The 18,445-nt window shown below is 34.6% G+C and overlaps 1 protein-coding gene across 8 annotated transcripts in view; it reads left to right on the top strand.

Annotated features, from left to right (window-relative positions):
* The window catches only part of CPEB2 (cytoplasmic polyadenylation element binding protein 2), a 64,052-nt gene that overhangs the window by 8,932 nt on the left and 36,675 nt on the right, over positions 1–18,445 (top strand). For all 8 annotated transcript variants that reach the window (XM_060148501.1, XM_060148500.1, XM_060148497.1 and 5 more), the window contains one exon: positions 5,276–5,366. In XM_060148501.1, the coding sequence (XP_060004484.1) occupies positions 5,276–5,366 (91 nt within the window). The remainder of the gene's footprint in view (positions 1–5,275; positions 5,367–18,445) is intronic.

The raw sequence follows: 18,445 nt of genomic DNA, 5'->3' as shown, positions 1-18,445 counted from the left end.
TTATAGTAACATGATAAATGATAATATGGGGACCTCTCAGAAAAATACATTATTTGGAGACTTTATTCACCTTATACAAAAAAAAACAAGACCAAGTCCAATTTTTCATTTAATAAAACATTCCTTAAGTTGTGATTCTTAAACTAGATGAGTTATAGGGACATTAGTTGTTGTCAAACTGTCACACCTACTGAAAATGAGACAGAAAGGGACCTGTTATACCTGCTTAAGTAATGGATCCTTTTTATGTTTCCTATCCTTGTTCAGTTCTTTAATTGTACTTGATACATTCTTACCCCAAATATTTTCTACTTACCTTTCCATTTTATTTAACCATTGTGGATACTAGATTAGCTTTGGCCATTTGCGGCTTCAAAAATTTTTTTTAATTTTTTTTGAAAATCACTGTTATAGTACTTTGTTGAGGATCAGAATAACGAAGAAAGGTCGAGAAATGTATATTCATTGTATATGTGGTAGTACTTTAATTACCCTTAGGATATATGGGTGAAATAGTGTTCTTTGCCTTAGAGAAGATGAAAGTCCAGCTGGATGAGTAAGAAATATCTGTGTGGAACAACTAGAGAGTATGAGATTGAGAGCCACGTTGTATAGTGAGGCAGAGCAACACATCATCTGCTAATTCAATATAGTGCGATAGCAGAATGTAATGAGAAATGTATAATCAGTGTTAAAATTGAGAACAATATTAGTACAAATTTGCTTTTTTATTTTAAAGGAAAAATTGGATGACTAAATACAAAAATACAACAAAAGCTGATCTACCTAGGCAGAAGAATATATGACCAAGCATTGGTATAACTTTAAATATGATGATGCATGTTTTTTCTATAATCCACCTCCTTTTTCTTAGGAAGGATACATCACTGTCAAAAGGAAAAGCTTCTACTTAATCACTTCTTTTGAAATAAAACAGGGTTTTGGATATGTCAAAGCAAAAATACAGCATCCCATTAAAAAGTTCCCTTTTAATTAAGTTCAAATCCCTTTTGTTGTATTTTAATATCATTGTTGAACACATTAGTTATTTTCAGCATTTTATAATCTTTCTCAGGTCATCCTTTTTAAAATTAGGATGACTTTGTTCTTTCTATGTTTTTTAGTCTTTCTAGGACTTCACTGTTGCTTCCGTAAGTCTTTGCAAATTTCTGGGTTGAAGAAAATAATAAAATATTAGAATATAAGAAATTACAGTTTTTCCACCATTGTGTTCTAATTTTTGCCTGTTCATTTTTGTTGTGGGATACTGTAATCTCAGTTTCTGAAAGCCCAGTTAGTTGATTCTTTGCCACATATCTTTCATACTTAAAGTAGATTTGGGTAAACTTTTCCTGATAGAGATTCTTACTTTTATGAAATATCTTGGCTGTTTTCAAATAGCCATGTAGTAATAAATGTTAGTTACATTGCCATGATTTTCCATATTTTTTTAATGGTAATCAGTGTTGGTGCATTTATGGTTACTTTAAAATGGTTTCAGGATTTCCATTTAGTTTTTGAACCAATGGCAGTTTATGTGAACACAATTTTTTCTAATATCCCTATTTCAGAAGAATGCCTGAGTGTTTGTCTTATCAGATTTGTTTTTGTTTTTTTCAGAAGTCGTATTTTAATCCCCACACTTTACTTAATGGAATTATCTGTATGTTTTTAACATGAACCTCTAGGTTTCATTATCCAGAAAGTGACTTTTGAGATGTCATGAGCTCTTTGCCTGCTCAAGGCTATTTTGTGCTTAGTGATTTAAAAATCATGTGGGATGCAGCTGATGCTTAATAAAGTATAACTTAGTTAACAGTTTTAAAATAGCTTTGCTGTTTTCTTTGCTGAAGTAGGAGTTTGTTTTATGATGAAAGACTTGATATGCAAAGGAAAATAAGGGACCTTATAAGTGGGCATCTCACTATTTCAGTTGGATGTACGCATTAAAGCTAAAGATATAAATACATGCAGCTTGTTTTTGAATAAGAGTTATCAGAGTTGACATATAGTAGTCACTGATATTTATTGAATAGCTTGCTTAAATGTTTTCTCCTCATACCTTAAATATTGTCCATGGCATTGACAGTTGTGTAGGATTCTACATTAATTTTGCTGTGCTCTAAAGCAAGAGCATACTCTTTGGAATGGAAGTAGTGGCTGGCCAAAAAAATAAATAAATAGAAGTTGTGTGGGAAATATCATTTGGGTGGTATTAATAGTCACCATTAATTGAGTTCATAGGTTGACTAAAGACGGGGCATGATCTGATTCTGTTCAGAAAACATCAGCCTGAGAAGATAGCTCTGAACCATAACACATTTTCTTTGCAAGAATTTAAGTTAAATAGAATATAAAGTATCTAGAATATACTCCATCTTAGAACCTATATGATACAGGATACCTTTTGAGATTTTTTTGCTCAATTACATGAACAATTTTTGTCTTGACAGTTTACTTTTTAAATTCTATTTTTTTTAATATTTTTTATTTTATTTTTTTGGCTGCGTTGGGTCTTCATTGCTGCATGCAGGCTTTCTCTAGTTGCAGCAAGCAGGGGCTACTCTTCATTGTGGTGCGCGGGCTTCTCATTGCCGTGGCTTCTCTTGTTGCGGAGCACCGACTCTAGGCACATGGGCTTTAGTAATTGTGGTGCACAGGCTCATAGTTGCGGCTCGCGGGCTCTAGAGTGCAGGCTCAGTAGTTGTGGCGCACGGGCTCAGTTGCTCCACGGCATGTGGGATCTTCCCGGACCTGGGCTCAAACCCGTGTCCCCTGCATTGGCAGGCGGATTCTTAACCATGGCACTACCAGGGAAGCCCCTAAATTCTATTTTAAGTACATTTTGGAGCTTTGAATATAGTAGTACTTAATCTTTCATTGTGTGGTTGGAGATTGAAGTTGATAGCAAGGTCACATTAATATCTGATACTTGTCTCAGTTTAGTTACTTAACATTTGAGTACCTATTCCACGGAGGATTCTGAGAAGGCTTTATGGTCCTTTATAATTACCATTTAAAAGTGCAGTCTTTGCCCTCACTGAGCTAAGCTTAAACATTTTTGCAAAGTTTTTATGGTAAAGATAAAGTACTATTCATTCAACAAACATTTGAGAGCTAGCTATTTCCATAATTAGAAGGTCCCTACCCCTAATTAGCTTAGAAGTGTAGTGGCAGAGGCAGGAAAACCAAAAAATTAGCTATGAACAAGTACAGTAGAAACACAAAGGTGGACATATTTGCTCATTTTTGCTCTTCTCTATTCCGGTTTTATTTATTATATACTACTTCGAGTCTTTGCTTTTCTATTATTTCTATTATTCTTAAAGTGGACTTTAGGCATTGGCTAGTTCGACATGATTATTTTATTTTTTAGAAGATGGAACAGAGCCTAAAAAGGTTCAGTAGCTTCAGGTTAAGAAGCTCAGTGCTTCTTAAAGTATGGTCTTTGGACCAGTAGTCTCGGTATCACCTGGTTACTTACTGGAAATACAAATGCTCAGGGGCTACTCCAAACTTACTGAATCAGACTGTCGATGAGCCCCAGCAACCTGTGTGTTTAACAAGCCTTCCAGATGTTTCTGAAGCATATTCAAGTTTGAGAACCACTGTTATAGCTTAGTGATTCTCTGTGCCTCCCTCACCAATCAAGATCATTGTTCTAGTGAACACCTGTTACTGATGGGTGTGTTATATCTCAGGAGTCTTTAAATAAAAATAAGTAAGGGGTACTAATGTAGGTAATTAGTGATAAAACTCCAGTAAGATCCTCCAAGTCTAGCACTCTTTCCATTCACTGTTACTTTTCACACTTTCAAATACTTTGACAGCAACTTGTTTAGTCTACAGTAGTGATTCTGTCCCCCTAGCTTTAAAAAGCTCCCAACCCTGATTTAAACATCAAAGTAGAATAAAAAATCAACATATTCTCAGGAAATCTTCTTATGTTTTTCCTCAGCTTTCTAAAAGATTGGTTCTGGATCTTCTCCAGATTGTGGACTCCTTTGGAAAACTAATGAAAGCCATAAACCTTTTCCGAAAAAAAATATGTGTACATGCATGTACAGAACATTATATATACTCTCACAGATTTCATGGTCCTTCTTGAAGCTCAGAGACCCAGGTTAAGAAGTGCCTCATTCTGATTTCTGTGGAAACGTTTTTTCCACTTTTCCAGTTCTTCCCTTTCCTTTTTCTATGTTAATCATTTTTTGAGAGTTAAAAATGGCCTGCCCTGCCTCTCCTTCATTTACATACACTGCACAAGCACACATACACGCACATACCTAAATGAGTGGGGGCTGGCACTGACATATTTTGGGAATAGACTGCTTGGTGATTTGAGGAGCACAGGCCAGGGCTTGCTGTAATGGTTCCCTATATATGTATTTGTTCAAGTATAATGAGTATATATTGAGCAGAATACAGTATATATTCATGGGCATTAAAGAATCAAATTCCTTCTAGTAAGCAAGTTTAGGGATATAACATACAGCAAAGAAAACTTCCAGCTACACACAGGACTTTGCTCTGAGACTTGATGATATAGGAAACTTGCTGCAATGAGAATTCTTTCACCCTTTTCTCCCCACCTTCCTTTTTTGCAGGGGTGGGTAGAGGGTAGGGAAGATTTAGAAATGCAGAGGCCAATATGTGAGGATTTCAGAGAGCAAGATTTAAATATAAGCATTCTAGATGTTAGTCTTGGTTCCAATATTGGTATTTCATGTTTTTTATTTTTATTGTTTAAGATGTTTATGCATTCATTATTATGAAATTCTGACTATTAAATCAAATAACATATGATGTTTGATAGATGTTTAAAGTATGGTGCACTATGGAATTAAGCCCTTTCACCTCAAATGTTTATTTTTCAAGTGCCAGCATCTGAATTCCTAGATATATGTGAAAAGTTTAAAAGTTAAATAACAACTAAAAATGCTTTCTGTGCGTATAACATTTCAGAAATGTTTATAAGTTGAGAATGATAACAAGAGAAACTATTTTACTGTATTGCATTAATACTGCCAATGAAATAAGATTGCTTTTGATATGTGATTTTGGAGGTAAATGTATGAAATATATTGTCCTCCAGTACAAGAGATATTGTAGCTCATGGGATCCTTAGTTATTGGTATTGTCTTGGGATGCAAACTGACTAGTAATATTATATTAGTCAGATGTCCTCTTTTATGTAAGAAGATTTAGATAGTATTTAATCATCACTTTCTGAAAAAATTGCGTAGATTATATTCTTTTTTTTCTTCTCTTCTAGGATCGAAGTAGAATGTATGACAGTTTGAATATGCACTCTCTGGAAAATTCCCTTATTGATATTATGAGAGCAGAGCATGATCCTCTTAAGGGTAAGTGATTTTTATTTTCTTATATTATCTACCATTTTGTCTGCTTATCATTTTTCACATGAAAATGAGCACTAAGTAACACCTATCTCATCTATAAAATTCTGTTAGTTAATAAGAACCCTTGTTTTTATGAAAGGTCATACTTTTTCCTTATTTAGCTTTATGTCAGTTTATACAGCGAGAAATGTAAACCTACTCTCTTGACTTGTTAAGAAAAAGCCACTGTTTAAAGATGCTCGTCTGTTCACCAAAGGATGAAGAATGGATCTAAAGGTGTTATAGTCACTATTCTAGAATTCTTTCAAATACAGAAATATTAAAAAATAATAATAACTTTCTTGGAATACTTGAATTTGCAGTTTACAGTAATTCCATCCTAAAATTTTTCTAGGTTAGCTTCCCTTGTCATTTTTCTTCTACCTGTCATATCATAGGGATTTGAAAGTGTTTCAAGGTAGAGAAGCTATTCGTAAAAGTTGGAGCAGATTAGGAAAAAGAATCAGCCCCACTAATCTTACACTATCAGTCTCATCACAGTTACAGTTAACTGTATCTGAAGAAATTCCGTTAACATACTTGTTTTCATTTGTCTGCACATTACATGTTAGTAATTATTTTATATTTCTTCATAAAAAATACCTCCTTGCCTTTTACATTAATGGTGAAAATCTAGCAAACGGTGTGAACTTGTGATGAGAGATATTAGTTGTCTGTTGCTGCCTAATAAACAATCCCCAAACTTAGCAGCTTAAAACAATAAACGTTTATTACCTCACACAGTTTCTGGGCGTCGGGAATTCAGGAGCAGCTTAACTGGTTGGTTCTGGCTCAACATCTCTCATTGAGTCAAAACCACGGGTTACTTTGTAATCTTTCCGTCTTTAATTCTGTAAAGCCAAGAATTACCTTACAAGAGTTAGCCTAAAAACTCTAGAACTTCAGAGTTGGCAGCAAGATGATGGCTGTGGCTCAGTTGGCAATATTGATCAGATATCTAAACATTTTTGTTCTGATTCTGGATTTTGCTTGTGAAGGAGTTTCTTGTCTATTTCCTTTATTGTTAGAGAAGCTCAGGGGATCATTGGTGATTGTCAGTGATGTGTGATAATGTTAATTCTGCTCACAAACTAATAATGATAGTTATATTTTGATTTTTGGTTTTCGTTTTTTTGAGAGCGGTTGCTTCTAACTAAAATTCAGCCTAATTTTTTGAGTATCTGTAGTTGAGGGCTTGTTTTTTTTCACTGTTATCCCGACAGTTCCAGTGGCATTTGTCTTGGATCCACTGTTTAAGAATAGAAACCGGCAAGCAGCTTGTGATTATGAAGAATTTCCCTCTGTTTATTTCCTTGCCTTCTGTAGATAGAAAACCCTTAGAAATTCTAATACAAGATAAAGTCAGTATTAACTGTTACCAGTGAATAATTAAAACTTTTTCATTGTTGTTTCTCCCAGTCTTCCTTAAAAAAGCCCTTTGAACATGTTAAGAGAAAACATTATCTCACTATTAATTATCTCAGTTTTTCTTTTTTTTCTAGCCTGTTATATAATAAAAGTGGAGGAAAACCTAGAAAGAAGACTTTGAAAAAGAAAATGGAAGCAGCATAAGGCTAAGAGGAATTTAGTAATTAAAAACCTCAAGTTAATTCAGAATTATTTTGTTAGAAAAATTATCTTTGGATGTGGGAAGGGGAAAAACATGCTTATCACCACCTTTAGGAATCATCTCTGTTTCTAATTGGAGTATTTTATGTTCTACACTTATTATGACAGGGAACAGAGAAAAAAAATAAAAGAAAAAAACATTTTGAGAATGCTTCTCCACATAGAATTAAGAAATAAGACTGGTACTTCTGCCAAATTGCCATCATATACCTTTTAAAAATTATCTTGATACCAAGTGCTTCCACTTGTTTTTTTCTTTTATTACTAGTACAAATTTCCCTGCCTTCTGGGATATCATACTGTGTATCTTCCTCCCCACACTCTGATCATTACACATCTTCTTTGTGCTGGGCCTCAGTAAAATCTGCGAAAGCAAGGTTATGACAAGTAGGTGAAACCAATCCCTGAATTTGCTTCTCCTCCCTTCCATTCCTGATCTTTAGGTCATCACTTCAGCCTCTATCCCATCTCTCTTATCTTTTCATCCCTTTCAGAAAATTCTATTCTCTATTTAATATAAGGAAATTCTTTTCTTTTTTCTAAAAAACAGAATGAATCATATTTTATCCTTCTAAAATATTTTCAAAAAAACCAACCATTTGCTTTGTCTTCCTTATGGGATCTAATGAACAAGGAGGAGGGAGTTGTGGGGTAAACTTGAAAAAATAAAAATGAATTTCTTATTTCCCTTTGTGTTAATGGTGAAAGTTTCTAGAAAATTTTCTGTATGAACTTGAGTAACGAAAGATTATATTATTTATCTATTGCTGCATAACAAATTACCCCCAAATTTAGTAGCTTAAAGCAGCAATAAACATTTATTGTCACATGCAGTTTCTGTGGGTTAGAATTCAGAAGCACTTTGGCTGATTGGTTCTGGTGAAGATCTCAGGAGGTAGCAGTCAGGATATCAGTGAGGCTGCAGTTATCTGAAGGCTTGACTAAGGCTGTAGAACCCTTTTTCAAGATGACTTACTTATGTGGCTGACAAGTTAGTGCAGGCTGTTGGTAGGAGTACTCAGTTCATCATGTGGACCTCTCCACAGGACTGCTGGAGTGTCCAGCATGGTGCTGGATTCCCCCCAGAGCAAATGATAAAGCTCAAGGTGAATGCCCCAGTGTCTTCTATGATTTAGCTTCGGAAGTCTCACACCATCATTTCCATGACATCCTACTAGCTACATAGGTCAGCCCTGCTCAGCTGGGGAGTAGTCTGCTACTCAAGAGCTGTGGCTACTAGGAGGCAAGGATCAGCGGAGGCCATCATGGAAGCTGCCTTCCACAGAGATGAAAGGCAAAAACTAAATTTGCATTTGGTTCTACTTCTCTAAAGGAAAAGAGAAAGTACTTCAGGTAAGAGTTAATGTTGATAGAAAAGCAATCAAGCAGCTCTCCGGAATCCAAAGAAAATCTATGGCAGGTTACTGACATGACTGATAACTGACTAATTATACTAACAGAAGGACCCTCCCACCCCCACTTAAGCCCAGAATGCAAGCCTGATGGTTTTTACAAGTCAGTAGGTCACTGTTTAATGTTAAGTTCTTTATAGTCAAGCATAGCAGGTGGAAGGGTCTTGTCGAGGCTCTAAAGATGTGAAGTGATGGCAACCAAAGATGGGGCTCTGAATGTATTTTATTCCACTTTTGTTCCTTTTATTCTACTTTTGTACCATGCAGTGTCCAAGACCCTGCTGTGCATTATGTGAAACAGACATGGTCTCTGTTCTTGTGGAATGTACAGCCTAAGGGGGAAAGAGAGACTTTATATGTGTAATATACATAGATACATAGAATATACTAATATAACATGATGTATACATGCAATACATGCAGATTATGTATAGATATAGCTACAAGTGTTAGAAATAGTATAGAGAGAGGTTATAAAGTGTTCAAGGAGGTAATAAGTGGAGGTACCTAACGTAGCTATGGAGTAAAGAAAGCTGAGACCTGAAACCTGAGCAGCACAAAGATGAAAAAATATTGGGGGGGAAAGTATCACCTAGACAAAGGGACCAGGTTGTATTTAAGAGCTCATCACAACTGAGGAACTGAAAGCAGACTGGTCCTGGCATAGATTGTTCAGGGCTTCCTGATGCTGGTTGGGTATAACACCGCTCAGCCAGTCCAAGGGTGGGGGGGAGGGGGGGGCTGCTGCCTTTTCCTCTGTACTGTGAACAGTAACACACTGTTTTATACTTTCCTTAGTACGAGTGGCACTGACTGATCTGTTTTATTTATTCTGCAGTGGTTTCTCACCATGAACCTCCTATTTTCTGATGACTGTCTTGATTTTTGACAAATATTTTCCTTTTCAAAGAAAGGACAAATATGAATTCTTTTAATGGTTAAAGTAAATCATGCTTTGCCAAGTGCAGTTCTGTGATTCTGCAGTTTTGTGTTTGCATACCTATTTTAAATAATCTGTGATCTTTTTATGTATGTGTGGGTCAGTGCATTCCCCTTTAAACAAAAGAACAAGACAGTGATTATTGTTAATCTCTCTTCCCTCTCTGCCCTCAGCAATTTACAAAAAAGGTCTTACTGTGTAAGCATTTTTACCAAAAATTGCTTACCCCCTCCTCCAAAGCATAAGGGAGAACAAAAAAATTTAATTTAAGCGCATAAAAGATCATTTGAGAACAGTAGGAAGAAATGTAGCTTATATAACAATCTTAGGAGGATCTGTCTCAGCAAGTCACAATGCCTTTACTAATGTTCCCTGAACAATTCAGGGGAATTCAGGAAAAAGGATTTAGAGTGTGATTTTACAATACCAACATATTTTAGAAGTGGATGCCTTTAAAATGTTTTTATTTATTATGTGTTTTTATATATCTAGCATCATTTTTATTACTTGACTGCTAAACTCCTATTCTAAGACTCCTGAAGTAAAACTCTCTGCTTATTTTAAGGAAAATAACCCCTGAGAAAATAAGGAATGACTTCTATAAGGTGCTAAGTGGTCCTGGTAGTACCAAGTAAATTCTTGCTGCATTTCTTCGAAGAAGACACTTCTCTTTTCCCTCTGATTCTCTTCTCCTGCCTTAGTATAAAATTGAAATACAGAGTCACAAAATAACTTGTATAAATTTCTAAAAGTCTGGTGTGAGAACTTACATTTTGAACTTAAGAACTTCTAAGCTGGACAGAGGTTCTCAAACTTGGAGAACATGTTTAATGGGCAGGTTTCAGGACCCTGCTCCTAGAGATTGTGCATTGCAGACTATGTAACGAGAGTACACTTTGAGAAACTCTCGTATAGGAGAACAAGATCAAGGAGATCTATGAAGAATTTTTAAAATTTTAGTGGAATTTATTAAAATACATCAGAGTGAAAAATAAAACTGATACCAATAATATCCATGCCAAAGTAGTTACATGGCTCCTCTTAAACTGCCCTAGCTTATTCACTCTGACAGAGAGAGGCATGCATTTCTCAGAACCAGTTTTGCTTTTCTTCAGCCACTTGTGGTTCCTGAGTCAAAATTTTCACAAGTACCAAAAAAAGTATACGACAAAAATCATTTCATTAGAATGTCTTCAAAAAAAGATAATTAAGGATGAATTGCTATGTATGCTTTAAATTTTTCAATAAAATGTTTCCTTTTGTTTTAAAAAGGAGCAAGTAGAATTTACATATTCTTTTCCCTTTACTTCATTGATTTTTTTTCTTTTTCCTGTAGATCACTGGCCTTTGATAAAGAGAAAAAAATCATTATCTTTGGAATAAATTATATTTATATAGAAGCCATATACATTTTATTATATGTATTCTGACTTTAAGAGATATCACTGTTGTGACATACCTGATACCTTTACCCCCAACTACTCAGAATTTAGTTCATCTTAAGGAAAGTACGATTTACAAGTTTACCTTCTGTCGTAATGCCTGCAGATTGAAAAAGAAATTTTGAAAGTGTGGCTGTAAAAGTTCTTGTTTTAGAAGACTTATTTGAAATATGGTATCATGGATAGAGATTTTAAATTTTTATTTCTTTTTAGGTATGTGTCTTAATTAGCAAAAATATTATTAAATTTAGAGTATAGTTATTTCTTCCAAGCATCTTTGAATATTCAACTAAATGATCTGAGTTACATCAGACTGCAGTTCCTTTTTTAAAAACTTAAACCCATCACACAGAAATGACAATGAATTTTCTTAAAAATCACATTTATTCAGGGAATATATGTGTTCATTAAAAGCTTGTTATTCACACAAAGCATCTTTCTTAGAACTTTAAACATGGGCTTGTAACTCTTATTTTTAAATTGAAAATAAAAACAAAAAGAATACTTTCTATATAGAACTTGCAGTGATAAAAGCAAGTATATGGGATAACTAGGCCTATGAATTTTAGCTGCTATGGTATTTGAAAAGGATCTGAGAATCTCTAATGAAGGTTTTTCCTCCAGAGTATAGGACTTTATCCTTTTGAAAATGTTTTTCTTATTACAAAAAGTAGTATGTATTCATTAAAAGAAATTTGGAAAAACTCGGAAAACAAAAGTTTTGAAATCATCAATAGTTCCACAAGCTAAAATAACCACGTTCGATACTTTTGGTGTAAAATTTTTCTAGTCTTTTCTTTTTAAATATATAAGCATAAGATATTTGAGATGTTCCAATGTTTACCTTCCCTCCAACCAGGTTAGCTTTTAAAAAATTAGTTAAGAAAAATATATGTACATAGATTAAAAAGTGAAATAGTGCCATAAGACTTACAGAGCTAAAAATAGAAGTCTTTTCCCTCATTCTTCTCTGTTTACTTCTGATTCCTGTTTCCTAGATGTAGCCACTTTCAACTTTGTTTTACGAATTAGTGTATGTTTTATATTTCCTACATTTTAGGTATTATCTTTTGACTATCTACTTTAACTTACCCATACCCCAACATTCTCCCTGCTCTGTCCTCTCAAAATTATTTTAGGACCACTTTTGTTTAAATTAGAGGGTATATTTACTATGATAATACAGATATTATTCATAGGTGCACTTCATATGTTTTGTACTATAACATTTTCTTTTTCATATAACTTTCTTTTTCCTGGAATTAATCATCATCTCTTTTGGTTTGTTTGGTTAGTTTTCTAAGTACTAGTCACTAATTCATCCCAAAATATATTTATAGAACACTGAAGCTTCTCTCAATACATGTAAGAACATCAAATAGTCATTCAGATTGATTTTTTTTTTTTCCTGCTGTTGTAGGTATCCTTGTAGCCCACCGTAACTGTCATTTTGGGACTTTCCTAATCCCAGGAATTCCTTTTTCCTTGGGAATTCATGTCCTGATCTCCATGTGCTTTCTTAATGGTTTATGCCTTTGTTTTATTGGGCCTGTCTTACAGAACCTTCCTTCAGACGGGATATAAATTTTGAGACTTGTATGTACGAAAACATGTTTATTCTACCTACATAAGATGATAGGCTGGTGTGGAATTATATATTAGTAATTTAGAATATTGAAAGCAATGCTTCATTACTTCCAGGGCTACTGTAAATATAATACCATTATAAAACCTGTTCATTTGTATGATTGATTGTCTTATTTTCTGTTTTTAAATTTTTGCTTTTTTTTACTGGAAGCTTTTAGAATATTTTCATGCCTGTGGTTCTGAAATTTTGTAATAATGAATGCAGGTCTTCCAATGTATGGTGGTGGGGAAGGGTTTACCTACCTGTCTTCTTCCCTTGTCTTCTTTCCTTTCTTCCATCTTTCCTTCCTTCCATTTCATTGTTTTATTTATTGCACTGCACATTCATTGAGCCATCCTATTTAAGAGATTAATTTCCTTCAGTTCTTGGAAATTTACTATATTTCTTTGATAATTTCTTCCCTTCTGTTTTTTATGTTACCTCTTTCTGAAATTCCTGTTCTTGAAATATTAAGTCTCCTATACGCATCATTTGCTTTTCTAATTTCCATTGCTTTATCTGTTGTTTTGCTTTTGGAAAGGTTTCCTCATCTCTTATTTTCAACCCTTCTAATGATTTTTTTATTTTAAAATTTTTCTCTGAACAACTTTTAAGACCCTCTTTAAAAAATTCTGAAAACGTTCCTAGTTTTATTCTTTGATCTTATTTCTCTGGAGTATTTATCTTTAAACACTGTATTATAGTTTTGAAGATTATTTTTCCATTTCCTTGGATTGTCTGTGCTTCTTTTAAGTTCCTCTTTTCTATTTGTTTGTTTTCTCATGCTGGAGGCTGTCGTCAAATATCTTATGATCCTTTGCTGTCCATTCATTTTTTTTTTTTACATCTTTATTGGAGTATAATTACTTTACAATGGTGTGTTAGTTTCTGCTTAATGACAAAGTGAATCAGTTATACATATACATATGTTCCCATATCTCTTCTCTCTTGTGTCTCCCTCCCTCCCACCCTCCCTATCCCACCCCTCCAGGCGGTCACAAAGCACCGAGCTGATCTCCCTGTGCTATGCGGCTGCTTCCCACTAGCTATCTACCTTACGTTTGGTAGTGTATATATGTCCATGCCTCTCTCTCGCTTTGTCACAGCTTACCCTTCCCCCTCCCCGTATCCTCAAGTCCATTCTCTAGTAGGTCTGTGTCTTTATTCCTGTCTTACCCCTAGGTTCTTCATGACATTTTTTTTCTTAAATTCCATATATATGTGTTAGCATACGGTATTTGTCTTTCTCTTTCTGACTTACTTCACTCTGTATGACAGACTCTAGGTCTATCCACCTCATTACAAATAGCTCAATTTCGTTTCTTTTTATGGCTGAGTAATATTCCATTGTATATATGTGCCACATCTTCTTTATCCATTCATCCGATGATGGACACTTAGGTTGTTTCCATCTCCGGGCTATTGTAAATAGAGCTGCAATGAACATTTTGGTACATGACTCTTTTTGAATTTTGGTCTTCTCAGGGTATATGTCCAGTAGTGGGATTGCTGGGTCATATGGTAGTTCTATTTGTAGTTTTTAAAGGAACCTCCATACTGTTCTCCACAGTGGTTGTATCAATTTACATTCCCACCAGCAGTGCAAGAGTGTTCCCTTTTCTCCACACCTTCTCCAGCATGTATCGTTTCTAGATTTTTTGATGATGGCCATTCTGACTGGTGTGAGATGATATCTCATTGTAGTTTTGATTTGCATTTCTCTAATGATTAATGATGTTGAGCATTCTTTCATGTGTTTGTTGGCAATCTGTATATCTTCTTTGGAGAAATGTCTGTTTAGGTCTTCTGCCCATTTTTGGATTGGGTTGTTTGGTTTTTTTGTTATTGAGCTGCATGAGCTGCTTATAAATTTTAGAGATTAATCCTCTGTCAGTTGCTTCATTTGCAAATATTTTCTCCCATTCTGAGGGTTGTCCATTCATTTTTAAAGATAAGACAAAAATGGTGATTGGAAACTGTGTATGTAATTAGGGCTTATAATCTAGCGAGCATTACTGTAAGCCAATCATGGAACTATCACAATGTTTGTATTCACATCTTTTCTTTTGGTCTGTGGAATGAACCTGGATGTATGTCTTCCATTCTTCTGCCTGGGAGCTGTATGCCTGTCTACTACTAGCCTTCTTAGAAGAGCCAAAGAAGGGGCTGCGTGTCTCTCTGGTTCATGCAGAAACTGACAAGCAATCATCAGCCTTCCTGTTTTCAGTTCTACTCATATTTACTCTCAGTGATAACCAGAGCTTCTTATTTCTGAACCTTTCCAGGTTTCTGCTATAGTAAATGGCTTGTTTGTTGATAATCTTCCCCAGGCACACACCAGTTTTGCTTTCAGTGCTTTCAATGATTTCTGGTCTCCAAAGTCAGCTACCACTCACCCATTCATGTTCACAGCTTTTGAAAATGTTGATATGATTCTTCTGTGATCTCTTCCCATTCCCTTTGTTCTAATGTGCTATCATTTTAGTGGTTTCAGAAAGCAGCAGAGATGAGCACATGTGTTCAGTCCTCCATGTTCAGCTGGAAGTCTCTGTAACTCCTAGTCCACTTACTCCTTAGTGAAGCCTCCCTAACACTATAGTCAATAGTAGGTTACTTTGGTAAAGATTGTTAAGGAACTATATTTGTTTTTAATTTGAGCACCTTTCTCATTTATTTTTGATTCAGTCAGTTTTTTTTTTTTTCAGTGTATAGAACTTTTCACATGATAGTGTGTCATGGGAGCAATGACCACTTCTGGTTTTGCTTTATTTTTAATCAGCATCTGTTTTAGTGCCAAGCAAATAGAAGGGGCTCAATAAATTATTGGCTGAATGATTAAACATTTTTCCACAATAATTTTTTATCATTATTTGTTTAGAACTTTTAAAATTATTTACACACATGTAAAATAGTTTGTATAACCATTCCCCTATAGTTGGACATTTAGGTATTTCAATTTTTAAATAAAACCCAGTGAGCTCTTTCTGAGTTTATATACATAGAATAAACTTAATACATTTGTTTTTGAGGCTCTAGATGTATATTGCAACTTATTTTTAAGTTTTATGCCAGTTTATACTGCCACTGATGATGTTTGATTGCGCATTTGTTATTCTTAATATTATTTTTGTTAGTAAACCCTTTTACAGTTTAAAGTTTTGTGACCATTAGTGCAACTTGATTTTAACATTAATTGCATATATCAGTTAGTACCAGTTTTATTGAAGTAATTTTACGATAATACATTATCTTACCAGATGATTAATGACTTTGGTTTAGCCTTTTGTGTTTTTTTGTCTTTCTTTGTGGTTCTACTTTACTTGAAATAAACTTTTTGCTATTCTATGTTCCTTGATGTTTCTTAATATATTTTCTGGTATTAATTGGATAAAAGTTTAAAAAGTTATAAATAATTATTAGGTGAAAAAATTATGATGAGATCCTGAATTAAGAGTTAGTTAACTTGATTAATTTTCCTGGAAACTAAAGTAGATTGATAGCTTTTATTAGAGGTAGTTAAGGAATGATTCTGTTGCTTTCTTGGGATCTGGATCTAAGGGTATTTTCTACATTTGTATGATCTTATTCGTAGGCTTTTATGAGGCATGCATTGAGATTTGGGAGTGAGGTCAGGAATGACTGTCCTACCCGTAGGATCTGAGCAGAGATTGGAGTTATTCAAGGTTGGTAATGACCACATTCTGAGTGGCTTTTACCAGGCTTCCTATGAACCATTTTTTTTTTCTAATTAGATTTCAAAGTAAAGGTGAAATGTAGATAATGAAAAAAATATGAGAAGAGTGTACCAAACCAGTGGGAGCAATGCTTTATTTAAAGCATATAAAAAGGAATTTTTCATATTAGAATTTTTCATTTGAGGGTGTGTGTATGTGTGTGTGTTTAATATATGTATACAGTATATAACATATCATTTATTGAGCACTTGTTATATGCCAAGCACTGTTCTGAGGACTCTACATGTATGTATTAACTTATTTAATTCTCACAACTAAGGGTAGATATTTGCCCTTAATTTACAGTTGGATGACTGGTGGCTTACTAACAATAATTGTCTAAGCTTCAGTGCTAGTAAGTGGTAGAATTTAATAGCTCTTGAGTTTGTGCATTTAACCACCACACCATACTGCCTCTCTTACTAGTTGGTTTAATGTTCTAACTCAAACTCTTTATGATTCTAATATGTGATTTAAATGTTTTTATTTTCCTATTAAAAGGAGTTGGCAGAATGTGTGGCATGTTCTTCAGCAATTTTCTCATCAATAATGAGGCGGCATTGACTGTGAATATTGGGGCTTTGGAGATCATTTTTTGGATGTATTCATTAAGAAAAAGAAAACAGTCGTGGAGAAGGGAAAAATTAATCTTGGCAAAGAGCAAAAAGCAAGACTTGTCTTTTTCCCTCCCCTCCCCATATTTAAGGGGTTTAGAAATGAACTGATAAAAGCTTGTTCTTTGATTTTTCCATTCACTGAGACAATGTCCTTTCCATGTCCCCACATACAAACATATATTTAGGTACTGTGCTTTAGATTGAGCTTATGTTTCACATAACAGAATGAGCTATTTCATTCATCCATTTAATAAATATTTGAGTCTCTTATGTACTAAGCTCTGTTTTAGATGCTAGAGTAGGGAATAAAAAAGACAAAAAAAGACAAAGTCCTGCCCTTATGCATCTGTTTGAATGAAGGATAGAGACAACAGGAATCAGTGCTATGAAGGAAGAAATATAGTGTCAAGGGAATAGAGAAAGAAAGAAGCTGCTGTTTTAGACAGGATGGTCTGTGATGGCATCTCTTAAAGACCTAAGTGAAGTGAGAGGTGCAAGCTTTTGTCATATCTAGGCAAGTGCATTTCAAACAGAAAGGAGAGGAAATAATACGGATCCTGAAACGGGAATATGCCTAGTATGTTTACGTAATAGCAGAAGCCAATGTGGTTAGAATGGTAGAGCATGAGGGGCCAGATATTTATTCTAAGTGTGGGAGGGTTTTAAGCAATAAAACAACATGAGCTGACTTAGGTTTTAAAAGGATCACACAGACTGCTGAATGGAGACTAGACAGGTTATTCTGGCAGTCTGAAGAGATGGGGATGGCTTGGGCCACGGAGACAGTGGAGGAGCTGGTGAAGAGCAATCAGGTTGATCTGTATGTTGATAATAGAACAGTTGACAGATTTATACACAGATTAGACAGAGTGAGGAGAAAAGGTAACCCAAGGTTTTGGGATGAGCAAACTAATGGAAAAAAGTGCTATATACTGATCTGCGGAAATATGGAGTTGAGGTAGAGAGTTGCAGTTGCAGTCATCTGCTTGGAGATGACATATGAAGTTTTGGTAGTAGATAATATCACATAGAAAGGCAGCGTAGAAAGGGAAGTCCAAGGAGTGAACGTTGGGGCTTTAGCATTTAAAGGTTGAAAAGAGGAAGAGGACATAGCAAAGCAGACTTCAGGAGTGGCTGCTGATAGAGGAAAACCAAGAGAGTATGGTATCTGGGAAAGGAAATAAGATGATACTTCATCAAATGGACATTTTCTTGTTAACTAGAGGCTTTAAATTTGAGAATACACAAACATTAAGAGATGTTGAGGAAGTGATTGCTTCACTTTATCCTTTCCAATTCATATATCTGTAACTTAAAAGAATGTTTAAATCCAAGGAAAAAGTGAAATAAGAAATGTTATAATTTTATCACTATTTGGTAAGTTCTTTTTATTGGTAGTAAGTAGTTTAGAGAAAGAACTCATATGTTGATATATATCAATAAATGTATATATGTGAATAGTCTAATATTGGCTTAACTTATAGAATGAAGGTCTTTAAATACTGCTTTGTTAAAATTTTAGTAACTGGTAATTTGTCTTTATAATTGGTAAGTTGTATGCAGTTGTCATATTTCTCAGTGTTTTTGATGCTCTAATATGCATCTGAAATGGCTAACATGAATTGTTTTTTTATATATGTAT

The sequence above is a fragment of the Lagenorhynchus albirostris genome, chromosome 4 (assembly GCF_949774975.1).
Source record: "Lagenorhynchus albirostris chromosome 4, mLagAlb1.1, whole genome shotgun sequence".
Classification (NCBI taxonomy): Eukaryota; Metazoa; Chordata; class Mammalia; order Artiodactyla; family Delphinidae; genus Lagenorhynchus; species Lagenorhynchus albirostris.
Note: the sequence above shows the minus strand (reverse complement) of the source record. Positions and strands in the feature narration are given on the sequence as shown.